This window comes from Strigops habroptila, chromosome 10, assembly GCF_004027225.2.
Source record: "Strigops habroptila isolate Jane chromosome 10, bStrHab1.2.pri, whole genome shotgun sequence".
NCBI classification, from domain to species: Eukaryota; Metazoa; Chordata; class Aves; order Psittaciformes; family Psittacidae; genus Strigops; species Strigops habroptila.
This window is the reverse complement of record NC_046359.1, coordinates 38,702,086-38,715,567: the sequence shown is the minus strand read 5'-3', so window position 1 is coordinate 38,715,567 and position 13,482 is coordinate 38,702,086. Positions and strand designations below refer to the sequence as shown.

General features: G+C 37.5%; 1 protein-coding gene across 7 annotated transcripts in view; it reads right to left on the bottom strand.

Moving 5' to 3' along the window:
• Positions 1-13,482, bottom strand: part of ESRRG (estrogen related receptor gamma) — a 380,477-nt gene that overhangs the window by 41,551 nt on the left and 325,444 nt on the right. For all 7 annotated transcript variants that reach the window (XM_030500071.1, XM_030500070.1, XM_030500073.1 and 4 more), the window contains 2 exons: positions 11,792-11,902; positions 6,999-7,160 (listed from right to left, as the gene is read on the bottom strand). In XM_030500071.1, coding sequence (XP_030355931.1) covers positions 6,999-7,160; positions 11,792-11,902 — 273 coding nt within the window. The remainder of the gene's footprint in view (positions 1-6,998; positions 7,161-11,791; positions 11,903-13,482) is intronic.

Genomic DNA, 13,482 nt, shown 5'->3' with positions numbered 1-13,482 from the left:
CCAAATTAACCAGTGATATTCTATAGAAAACTGCCTCTTTTATGCTTGAAGTCTCCAGCTGCCACACAATTTATATCTCTTTCCTCCCCTCTTTGTTTTTCAGCCATTTTCCCTGAATGTCAAAGTCAATTTAGTGCATTTCACTTTGCTGAATAAATCAGAGGCGAAATCCTTGCTAAAAGTGAAAATTTGATTTGCTAAAAGGAGCTTAGGGCAACTATTAATCAATATATCCAGAGTGTCAAAGCTAAGGCCATGATAGACATGCATTCATTTGGAGATTGGTTGAGGCAGATAAAGGGGGACACTGGGAAAAAGAGAAGTGCAACAGCCAGACAGTGTAGTTTGTATGTTGGGGGCATGGGTGGAGGGAGAGGACTGGTTCAAAAAGGAAAGGAGACAGTCACTGGGAAGGAAGAAGCAAGTACTTGTGTAGGAATAAAAGGTGAACTTAATAGAGCCGTAAAGTCACTGTTTAATTCTGTTCTTGAGAAAAGAGGGTTTTAATGAAGGATTTTTAATTTATTTTTTATGTAAAACATTTAAAAGCCCCATTTTTTAAGAACTGTGCCAAGTTTTTCTGTTACCTATTAATTCATTTTTTGTTTTGTTTTGCTTTTGGTGATGATTACTCTTAAACAAGCTTTTTCAACAAATAGGGATTTTGAAGTAAAAACTAGCAGGAGTTCCAGATGCTTTTTAAAATAGTCTTACTGTACATTTATATCCATGAATAATTTGCAGGTAATGAGATGTTTATATGCCTGAGATTATATTCTTTAATTTGATGCTAGTAAAAAAATGTGACTATTCTGGAAACTAAAGTGCTCTTTTTACACCAGGACATCTATGTCTAGCAGTACTAGAAGCCTCCTCACCCCTCCACTGCTGTCTCTCTCAGTTCTGAACTGGAACCGGCCTTTTCTGATTAGCAGACATACCAAGAGAGTGCACATCTCTAGTTGCACACAAAGTCTACTCTTCTATACTGAAATCAACTGGCATTTTGGCACTTACTTCAGCAACAGACCCATAAAGAATAGTCTGCCATCATACCTCAGGTGGATATATTCACTAATTTTCTGTATCTACCTTCTACAACACTGCAGATCCCTGTTTTGTTTTGAAAATGCTAAGAGACTGTGGACATGTTTATTCATGCACTATCCTGGAAATCCTACCTCCTCCTTCCTGCCTTGCAAAATCACTTAGACCTTCTCTGGGATACTATTTTCTGAGACAAAAAGGGTGCCATCATTCCTCGCATTTCAAATGGTAGGATAGATGAGCTCCTGGCATTTCAGGCAAGCTGCTGTTCATTCTGCTCAGAGAAGCTTGAATCAACATGGTGATCTAAACACTGGCAGTGTTGGGGGATCTAAACACTGGCAGTGTTGGGGGATCTAAACACTGGCAGTGTTGGGTGGTTGACCATGCTTAATATTCAAAACCAAAAACGACAGTCAATTGCTGATTTCCTGTATTGTACGATTTAGTGACAGAGCTCCAGGAAGTCAGTAGTTTTTGAGAAACCTTTTGGCTGGAATCTCTACCTGTAAGGCCCAGGGAAGGGTCTGCCTCAGATGATGTATGTCATACAAGTTGAGAGTTCAACCTTTCCACGATAGAAAGAGCATGTCTGATTTCCATAATTAGTGCATGTTCGCAGAAGGACTTAGAAGAAGAGCAGATAGTGGGCTTTTGATAAACAGAAGGCAAAGAGAACGTGCAAAGTGTCCAAGATAGCACACTGGTAAAGGGCAGGATGTCCTGATTCCCCAGGAGGCGCAAGTTATTATTACTACAAACCTCTTAGCACAAAACAGCTCATACTCCATTCCACATTACATGAGCAGTAAATGCCGCATCTACATGTCCACGGGCATGTGGAGTGACAGGCACTCTTGTGATAGGACTGCAGGAGTCCTCATGTTGTCTGAAACGGTCCTGAATTCAGCGCAAGAGACTAGAGAAGGTCTCAACCTCATTAGAAATGATTTTTAAAGCAGTGAGCAGCATGGTACAGGAAGATACCTATTCCCCTTGCAGAACTGAGATGTTGCATTAGTTGTCCCAATAACAATCCAGAGAAGGATTTGAGCATAAACTGGATGCTGGCTATAGCTACAATGTATGTGATTATATACACCAGATAGTTCCAAGGTATGATTTCAGCCTGTCTTCAAAGTCCTACCAACATGAATACTACCATTAAGTAACACTCAACATTTTTTCTCTATCGTTTAAACACATGGTGTATGTCCACTAAGATATAGATACAGAAACAATTACGTGCAAGAGAACAGGTACCTATGTATCTAATTCATATCTGCATGGATATACCACATACGTATGCTCTCACGCTTTTTGTACATTAGCTTTCCAAAAGTGATTATGGTCAAACTTTTTCTCTGTACTTTTACCTATGTGGGGGTGGTATTTCTGAAACAGAGGATGAGAAAAGGGCATTTTAGAAATGACGACTCTGAAGCAAATCATGTTCTTGACTCAGTATTAGAACATTAAACTACCCCCCTGACAGCTGCTTTGGAAAGCAAAGCTTAAATATTGTCCTCCACAAAGAGTATGCTGGAACAATACTGTTTCATAAAACATTAACACTAAAATATTCAAAACATCCTTGGATTTGCTACACCAAAACCATATCCTTTTGTTTTTAATACTAGCACCAGTGGCAGTATCAATCTCTAACTATTCCCTTTCTTGAACACAGTTACTCCTGGCAAAACAGGGACACAGCTGAAGACAAGCAGGCTTCTTTTACTAAATAATGTAACTAGTTATTTTTGATGTATTAGTCTGATTTACTATCTCCAAACAGATTATTCACTTTAAGTGCAAAAAGTTGATTTCTATGGTCTGTTTGATATTTTTTCATGCATGCAAACTTCTCAGAGAACATTCTGTCTTTAGCTTCCTGTTATGCACATTTTTAAGAGCTTAATGTTTCCTGCCTCCACTTAATATGAAAGAACATTGCCCATTTTTGCTGAATGTCAATGAGATAGTTACACTACAGATATCGTGCTTAAACAACTCCGATGGTGTGGCTAGGTATCGGCAGAATTCCAGCCCATACTGGAGAAGAGTTTAATTACTCTAATGCACAACCAAAATAAAATGGAATCTCCCCAAAATATAACGCAAAGGGTCAGAAACTCAGTCACCAGTAAATACTGAATTAAGTGGGGCTCTCTTATTTAAAAGATAAGTAAAATGAAATAAAATAAAATAGAATAAAATAAATAGGAAAGTCTTGCAGAGGCTTCATGGATCTATTTACAATTTATTCAGTTCAGTTAATAGGGGTTTTGTCTCATCAGGCAGGAGACGAAGCAGCATCGGCCTCTCCCTAAGCACCTTCAGTATTTTACTAACGAAGTTACAGTACATCAGAATATTTTAATCTGACACAAAGAACAACAATAGATCTGACTGCTGGGCTGATAATCTTCTTATCACACCCTGTGAAACCTAGCTCTAATATTTGACTGAGCCTCCATTACTCGGCAACACATTCTAAAAAGGCCAACAATGGAGAGAGAATGAAGTGGAGTGTGGAAGTACCTCCATATCTACATAAAAGAGATTAGAGGCGACAGCGTTCCATTTTACAGCTCAATCATATTGTGTTAGCATGCGCTTATCCGAGCGCGGATGAAATTGAAAGAGAAATAAAAAAGAGTCAGGCAGATAGGAACCATAAAAGCGAGGCATGAGCAATTTCCAAGGATATAAAAGGATGCTAATGGCGGGGCCCTGTCATTCTTAAAAAGGGCTATTAGGGCACCATCATCTGTTCTTGTGCCCTTATGCTCCTCTAACTAAAGTCAAGCATTTCCTAACGCCATTGTGATCTTTTTCTTCTGCAGATAAGACATGGTCATGTTTCATAACAACACACTTCCCATTTATTTGATTTATAAATGCAGGGAGACTAATTCTATTTACTGATAAAGGCTTTCCATATATATATTTTTTTTCAATATTTCCTTTTGTAGATGGCATAGACTTTTTTTGTTCAATAAAAGCAACTATTGAAATGTTTCCAACAGCACAAAAATACTAATGATTTTATCAAAACATTTGAACTTTGTACAATTTTAAAACAGTTTTCAGTCTCTGACCACAATGGGAACTGGTTGGCCAGGACAGAATGCATACTGCATTGTTACCTTTTATAGATAATCTCATTAAAAGACTTTCTGTTAGAACAGCAAAAACATTATTTTGGTTTCTTCCACAAAGACAAATTTTACTTTGAACTGCAATGCTTTACAGTCAAGATCTTTATTACTTATTAAGCACCTGATATATAAGGGCCTTTAATTATACTGGAACCTTAAGAAATCACTATAGTAAAGAAAGATTTGCTGATTGCTGCTTTGCTGTGCTAGGCACAAATTCACTACTGGTATAATTAATCGATTCCAAGAGATTTACACCAAGGATTTACTTAGTGCACCAAGCTGCAGTGAACTTCTATGCAATTTGCACCTTTTTTCCAACTCGTCGTCTTCCCAGTTCTGTTCTGTTTCTGCCCACAGTAACATTTGTTAGCTTAGAAAACAGTCAGCTAGCACCAATCCAGGCTCTTCTACAAGTTGTTGCGTGTCAGACATCAGCTGAGCACAGGCGGTCCAAGTTCAGCAGAGCTCCATCATTCAAAACAGAGCTCATCACACTTGCAGTTTAGCACATCAAGCCCTTTTGCATTCTGATTTTTGTGATCAAATGCCAGAGAACAAGCAGAGATTTTATCACTGCCCTCTGTTACCAGAAGGCTTATAAAAAGATTGTCTTTTTTTCCTTTTCCTTCCTAAATGGGGTCAGGTGAATAAACTTAGCATGTGGCTTTACCACAGCAGGAGTGGTTTTGAGTTTACCTTGTAATAAAAAGCTGCTTCATGGGAAAAAAAATGTTCCTCAACTGGTTCAGATAGCAGACTTTAAATTTTCAAGGCCAGTTTACAGCATCCAATACCTTTTCCACATTAACCAAAGTCATCATTTTAAAGGATGCTCAGTCTCATCGCTCTGCTCTTCCTACCCCTCCAGCCAAATCAAAGCTACACAGCCTATTCACAAATCAAACCAACTAAAGGTCCCCTGCAACTACTATGGAGCACGACTGACTTCTTTGAGAGCTACTTTATTTTGGTTAAGGTGATCTAGGTATCTCCCAAAGATGAAACTCAAACTCACCTACTTAATTCATTTTGACTTAATTTGGGGTGCTTTATTAGCAACCAGCGTAAGATAAAGTAGCTACTATAATATAGACTGATGTTTAAATTAGTTTACAATTTGCTTGGGCTCATCTAGAACTGCTCTGAACAAAGCCATTCAGAAATGTCAGCTGTGTTCCTAACCACTGTAACAAATTGTTGCCTGAACGCTGCACACCTAATGACTTCAAATTAGCTTCACTGCGATATTGCCTGACAGTTCGTTACGACTGTTAGCAACATAGCTGGCGTATCATGACCAATAAATTGGTTTCAGTGTGGGCTGGGAAAGGGACTTCCATCAATTTGATTAAAGAAATTACTGTAGCATTCAAAGCATAAAGACAAACTAGTTTAAGGAGACAGAAATAAGTTAACTGTACCAGAAAAACATTGCTTGTGGTACAAAAGCTTGTTTATACACCATTTGTGGCACAGAGAAATGACTGCATTTCAACTGCATGGCATACCGACTATTTTAGAGTTTGCACGTTCTTGTCTCTAATGTGAAGTAAAATAATGCTCCGTAAACGTACAAATTATTTTATTCTTATTCTTTGTTAGTGTTTATACATATCAAAGATGACCCAGAAGCATGTACCTGAAGAACTGAGGCCTTGTGCTTGTTAGCACAAGTGAGAAAAAACCTGGAAGACTATTTCTTTATGATTTCTTTTGATACCAGAAATAAATTAACTTTGATAAACATAAAACTGACTAGATTATTTATTCTACTATTCTAGTATCCCCAAAACACATTTAAAATGAGGATGATGGATTACTCAGAGGAATTAAAGGTTATCTGTTCTCATGCTCAATAAGGCTCCACTAGCAAAATTATAAAACTAGCAAGCTGATGAAAACACACCAAACTTGCTCACTCCTCTGCTAGAGTAGAAAAATATCTTAAGAAACAAGAAAAAAAGCCAACCTTTTTTGTGTGACTTTACCACTTGTGAAAGGTGACAAACTGAGAACCCTGGAGACACTCTGTAAGTTTGTCTGCTAGCTCACAGCGCAAGAACACCTTAGTACTGGGGAGAAATAGAACATACCTGAAATCTTACCTGAAGAAATCACTCATCTTCTGAGAAGCTGCTTTTGATGACCCCCACTTTTCTTGCTATCAGGGGTACCAATCAGCTCTTAGAATATCGACACATTTATGTGATGTAGATCACAGCCCATTTCATGCAGACCAAGGAACTACTAAGCTGTAAGATGCCTTTTGGTACAATTCAGTTCTTTTTACTGAATTGCTGGTATGAGTCAGTTCATTCAGTGAAAAGAACAATTGCTCTGTGCCATGCCAACATGTAAGTCAATTTTTGAACCTCCTGTGGTCTGCATTAGACAGTGCTGCATTTATGTAATAGAGGAACCAGACTCAGATACAACTACCGCTGAATCAGATTAGTAGAGAGGAAAGGACTTACACTACCCTTCATACTAATTCAGGCTAATGCTCTGGAGAGGAAGGTGAGTTTATCTTAATAAAAGTAATACATGAAAAAAATCCATTCACTAAGCAGCATGTAAAACTTTTTAACATAGCAATACTCACAGCAACAATACTACTTTTAAGGTAAAATATATTACCATGTAACCAACATCCTATGTGAATCATCTGGAGCCTTAAGAAAACGTCATGCATTGTAGTGAGAGAACAAAATGTAATTTTTACCAGAACAGAATAACCCACACGATGATTTCTGTATGTCATCTATTTGCAATAAATACTTTTCATACCTGGAATATGCTTAGCCCATCCAATGATCACCACCAGTTCTCTGTCTGCCAGGTCACAAAGAGTGGTAAGTGCTTTGATGTCACTGTCTGGAACAGTGGGGTCAGGCATAGCATAGATCTTCTCTGGTTCAGCCACCAGCAAATGGGAGACAATCTTGTTATCTGCAAAAATGGTCCAGAACAGTACAAGATTACCAGTAGCATCATTCTACTTTTCAAACAGATGGCTCATATTTCAAAGTGCACACGAATTTGTCTTAAGATACTGGACCTAATTAAACTGTACTGTAACTTCACCGTCTTCTACAAGCGTCACAGCACAAATAAGTCTGATACACTAATGGTTTTTATCAAGCTAGACATGTATCTCCTTAAGATAATAAATGCAATGGAATGTAGAAATACATGATCGCCTTCTAATATTAATTATTTTGTAGAAATTAATAATTTTGTAGAAAAACATTCATGCATTATAATGTATTTTGGATTGTGTTAATAGAAAAGTTCTGCCCTCCTCTAATTACGTGCAAACCCTCACTCCCAAAGGCAGGTGTATTTCTCGAGCCATAAGCAATTAGTCACTGAAATCTTTAACTTCTGTCAGCAATTCCAGTTCTTTATTTTAGATGTCACTGTTAAACTGTTGCAATGGTCTCAAGACTTTCTCAGTGCTCATTATCCCATACACCTTCTATTGTGGGTATCCTCCCCATTGAAATGTTAGGAATTCATCTGTACTCCTCTGGGCCTATGATGTGAGAAATGCTGGGTTGTCTTATATTTGCTTTTCAGTGCAACATTTGAATTTAGAATCATGTATAAAATTAGCTTCTTTAAGTACAAAAATAGGCTAATGATCTCATCTCATTTTTAGCCAGGAAAAGCTATTAAAATCCATGAGAACAAAGAGTGTAAAACTAAGGAAACTATCAATACATGCAGACACTACCTCAGAAAACTGTTTTTGTGCAAAGAATGATACTTCATCATAGTCACACACTGGTTATTTTTATCTATATAGCATTCTCATTCATGTGTTTAATATTCGTATTTTCATTCAGGTGACTTGTGAAATCTATTTGGAATAATCAATTAAATTAAAAGGAAAAGTGAAGATTAAAAAAAAAAAAAAGGAGTAGAAGAGCCTGGAAGGTTTACAATACAGTGTTGCTATTCTATAGTCTACAAGTAGGATAAACATAAAATGAGCATTAATGCCACGTGGAGGCACAATGGAAATATCTCTATATAGAAGCCTGATTTGTTACTCTGAGAAGGCAGAACTAAAAAACAAGAAAAGGTCTAATTCCTTAAGCCTCCTAATACAGGATACATTCCAATACTCCCCAATATACTTACATTTTACTTTTCAGGGTAGGTACATCTTGTGACCCCAAATGCACCACCAGAATTTAAAGGCCAAATGGCACCCTTTCGTGAATTTACACAGATCTGTTCTCTTTGTTAGGATAGAGAGTTATGGAGCTTGATACAAATGGGATTCCACTGAGAGAAGGTGCAAAGTATTTTCTGACTGCAGAGAAAGCTATCAGAATTAGATCATTTTCCCCTCTTGCATGTAAGCCACAGGATGGACCACACAGTCCTCCTGTGGCGGAGCTGCAATGGAAGCTGACTGGGATGTGACTTGCCCTGGTGTCAGAGAGGCTCCCTACCAGCCCATGACAGATTTCCATATAATACTGACTTGATTCAGATTTCTGATACTTTACTGCTCTTTTGTGAAACAGACTCCTCAGTCCTGATCTAGTATCTCTACAAGTGTTGTCTTATTCCAAATGTGTGTGTCAGAAGTTGTGATATATGTTACCCCTTCATAAAATAAGTGCAAGAGCTGACTAGAAACCATCACATCAGGCATGTTTTATTAAAAGGGGATATATTCATGCTTTATATGAACTATAGGAACTATGCCAACTGATTAATTCTTGATCTCAATATTCTACTGATTATTGAACTGATTAATTAGGAATTCTATTCGTACTTAAAGATGACAGATGGTAGTTTTAACTTATATTGGCAAACAGCCTTTGCACAAAACTTATTTTTTTAAACGGTCTTTTCCTATCCTGTTTAATTTCATACAGAAAACAATCTTTTCAAGTGAGAAAAGATAACACTGGTTCTTCAAAATTCCAGAATTGAAAGGTAGGATAAATAAATGAGAGTTTCTTAACATCAAAACATATGTAGCTGAGGATTTAAACTTTGTGGGTTTATAACCAGTGATAAATGAATGAAGAAGCATTCACAGGCCCAAGTTCTGGGGGTTTTTCCTGCAAACAAAGGAAATGGCCAAAAAGCCTCTTTCCTGTTTTTATTAGGTTCCTCCCCAATGGCTTTTTGTAGATGATTCAGGAATATTGTATATTTTGACTCAGGATTTGCAAAAGCTCAAATTCTTTTTATTTTTGCAATCAACTTGAGCTATAGACAGGCCATTAGATTCCATGGTGAAGCTGGAAAATACAGTAGACACCAGAAGTGGGTGTAGGAGAGATCCTCTAAACCCCTGTTTTTTCCCTATAGGTGGAAAAAGCTACATGTGTTGGAGCATGCGTTACTATAGACCATAGGAACATTCTGAATGCACTCAGAAAGCTCCATCACTCAGGAAATTCAATGGCCATGAGCACTGTTTCTAGGTAAATCTTATTTAACGTTTTCCTAATTAGAATCAATAGAACCCAATTTTCACTCCTGTGCCTTGTTATACACAAACTATCTGCCAGGGTCCAGAAAATCTCCCAGGCTACTTGCACACCAAATCGCTTCAACTGTTTCAAGTCTTGACACTCATCTGGCAAGGATCTGAAACTCGTTTTTGTAAATGTTTGTTACAAAAATGTTTGCTACAAAAATGTTTGCAATTGGACGAGCTAAGGAAAGGGGAGATAATGAGTAATGATTTGAAACTCATTTTTGTAAATGTTTGTTACAAAAATGTTTGCTACAAAAATGTTTGCCATTGGATGAGCTAAGGAAAGGGGAGATAATGAGTAATGATTTATAAAGAGGTTAGTTATCTCAGACAAACGGAGCTTACAGAAATTGGTGTAGTTATCGTCTTAAAAGCAATGTAATGCACTACTTTGCAGTAATCTTGGGTTTACACAGAGATTCTTGTGTTTCAGTACAACTGCATTAACCTCTGTTCATATTAAATGGGTTGAGGTTTTGGGGTTGGATTTATTCTCTTTTTCTTTTTGCCTGTTTGGTCTTGGCTTTGTTGGAATGCCAAGCTATCAACATTTCTACTCAATGACAATATCAAGTAAATGAAAAACTGACAATCTGTGCACCCAGGAAAACTAAACCTCTAATGAAATTAAGCATTAGAGTTTATTAAATTTTATTGTATTATCAGAAAGTTTTTATTATAATGTGCAAAATCTGCTTAGTGCAGCCCTAGATTGTATTTACAGAACAGTGGGACAGCTTATGGAGGCTGAGTAGAAGATGCCAGATTGGACAATTGAAGGAATATAATCAGCATAATGTTTTTTGGAAAGGCAAAAGGAAACTATGCCATATGTTCACTTAAGCCTTAATTTTATGTAAAACTGGCTGTTTTTTCTTTGACACAGCTAAAATGCCCTTTCACTTACAGTTCAAAGACTGTTTATTTGCTCTCCAGATCCCCATATGCTCAAACGTATCGTACACAGCACTGTCCCCTACTGGGGAACATAGAGTCATAGAATCAACTAGGTTGGAAAAGACCTTTAAGATCATGAAGTCCAACCGTTACCAACATGAACAGAAACAGATTCCATTTTCCATACAGCCAAGTATTTTCAAGAGCCTAAAACTGACATGTGTGTTGTCAGAGGCACAGGGGCAGAGGCAAATGGGACACAAGGAGGAGTTCACCCTCCTTACTTCTCTGGCTTGTTTCTCTATTTTAGGATCAAATGAAGCTTCTCAGCAGGAGCAACGGGATGTATATATTCTCACTTGGATTTGGAAGAGTTTTTAACACTTGATACAGTGTGTGTGCCTTTGCAGGGTAATACAGTAGCCTCTTGCACTACAGCTATAATGCTATTAAATTTACTTCATGGAATTAGTACAGTCGCTGCTTGAGTTTATATAAGCTGCAAAGCAAAACCCCTAACTATTTTTAGTTAATCGCAAAGAGGATGGAACTTGTATTTTAGCAATGAGATGATCATCTCTCTCTCTCTTAATTTCAGCCTGGTGAGATACAATCAAGGACATTATTAAAACATAACAAAACAAAGCAAAAAAATCCATGAGGGTACTAGAGCCCAAACTACCAATCTATGCTTGTTATTAGTGTGGCATATTGCTGTTTTAATCTAATGCTAGGTAGTGTATTAATCTAAAGGTATAAATTAATGAGGCTCTTAATGTATTTTCATTGGGAGGTTGAGCAAACTCATTTAGTTAGTGAAAACTACAAAAATCACATTCTTGTGAAATCTGAAACTAGAAGCTTCAATGAACTAATGATGACAGTATGAACTGTTTTATGTACCACTGAAAATAAAGATAACCTGTAAATGTAAAATTTGCACTGCATAAACCATGCTTTTATACACTTCCACTTGTAAAACTATTCTTTGTTCAACTCCACTTGAGAAAGATGAGCATATTTAAAACAGAATTATGTTAACAGCTAAATGGATATAGTGTTCATGGTAATATCCTGACCAAATCCTCATCCCTGTCAGAAGGAGCTTAGCAAACAGGGCTGGGAGTCGATAGCTTGTAGTCAAAGAGAAATTCTGTGTATCTGGTGTACTCACATGGCTTTTTTGCTGGCTGAACTAGCTGAGGGTTCAGGTATGGGCTATTCTCTGCATCTATTCTGCGCTTGTACTTCTGGCGACCTCCACGTACTCTGTCTAGGCGGACACCTATGTTGGGAAAAAATAAGCAAACATGTAATTAAAAATACTATGAGGATGCCTGTCAGGTAACACTCTTGTATCTCTTGACTTCCAATATTTATTTAAAATGCATGCTTATTTCAAAAGATTACTTTTAGAAAGCAAAGGAAAGCAGCACTAAAAGCATTTGCAAGCTGCTTAGATTTTCACACATGCAAGACTAAGTATACAACATAATTTCCTGTTCATTTAAAACCATTTGTTCATTTTTACATATTATTAAAACAGTTATCAAATTTGGTTTCCACTTGAAAGGGTCTGATCTTAAGTTGTCTTTGCCAGAAGCAGATAATAAACACCATGGGTATATAAGGCTAACACTGTGAAGAAGAGAAGTACAGAGAATGAGAACTTTAGAAACAATGAGCTCTGTATACATTTTAGACCGTCAAAACCAATGCTTTTAATTAACATGGATTAACATGGCCAGAGCATTATTCTTACTAAAATAAGAACATATACATGGCTTAAAGCCCCAAAATGGTTCATGAAGGTTTGAAAGAAATTGCATGGCTGTGCATTTAGATGTCATCAATGATGAAATGACATTTGTGTTGTACCTCTGTATTGTTCATTGCTTCAATAAAGCATTCTGCTACCTGTTTTGTACAGATAGATAGGAGTTTACCCTCCTGAAACAAGCTATAGCTGCTCTCATGGACAAAATGAGAAAAGGAGGGGGGGAGAACATGGTAGGTCCTATAAAACAATGAAGTATTTTTATTTCCTTCTGAGTCACCCAGGCAGATTTCCAGACAACCAGGACAAATGTCAGTATAACCAAGTAGTAACATAACACTGAAGTTGAAAAACCTGGCACATATGCAGGGCAACAGGACAAGTAATAAATACCAGGTACAAAATTTGTCTCTGATGACATGGATTTAACTAGACAAGAACGCAAGGACACATTAAATATCAATGATTCCTCTGAGCAATGCAATGAAGTGCAGCTCACTTTGTCTTTGTTTTTCATTGTCTATTTTAGCTCTCCTCCCTCTATCTTTTCTATTGCCATTATTGTGCCCTACTCTACTACTTCCCATCTCCCTAATCTCTCCTCTCACAGGAAATACCTCCACAACTGGCTTCTGGATAGCAGAGAAGCCACCACCAAAGAAGTTAAGGTTTATGTGCACAGCAAGAAGAATACAGCACAGAGTTTAAGTGCTGCCTATGAACCTGTGCTGGCACAACAGTCTAGTTACCAGGCAACATCTGTCAGTCCTCTTTCATCCTCAGAAACCAAGAGGATGGGCTGGGTTTTGGTGAAGAAAAGCCGTTTTGCCAACTAGCCAGAAACCCAATGCCAAACTCTTGTTGGTTTGGTTTCTTCTTCTTTTATATTTCTTGCCTTTCTTAATTCTTTTCCTACTCTCCAAGCTGGCATGAAACTAAGACACCAGAACACTCGCTAGCTGACCCAAGGAAGACAGCAGTTTACAGATCCGATCCTCTATTTAATAGTGAAATTTCATTCATTTCAATGCAGAAGACTTCACTCCCTCAAACTCAGTTTGGGGGTGTTTAGTCTGGAGAAGATAAGG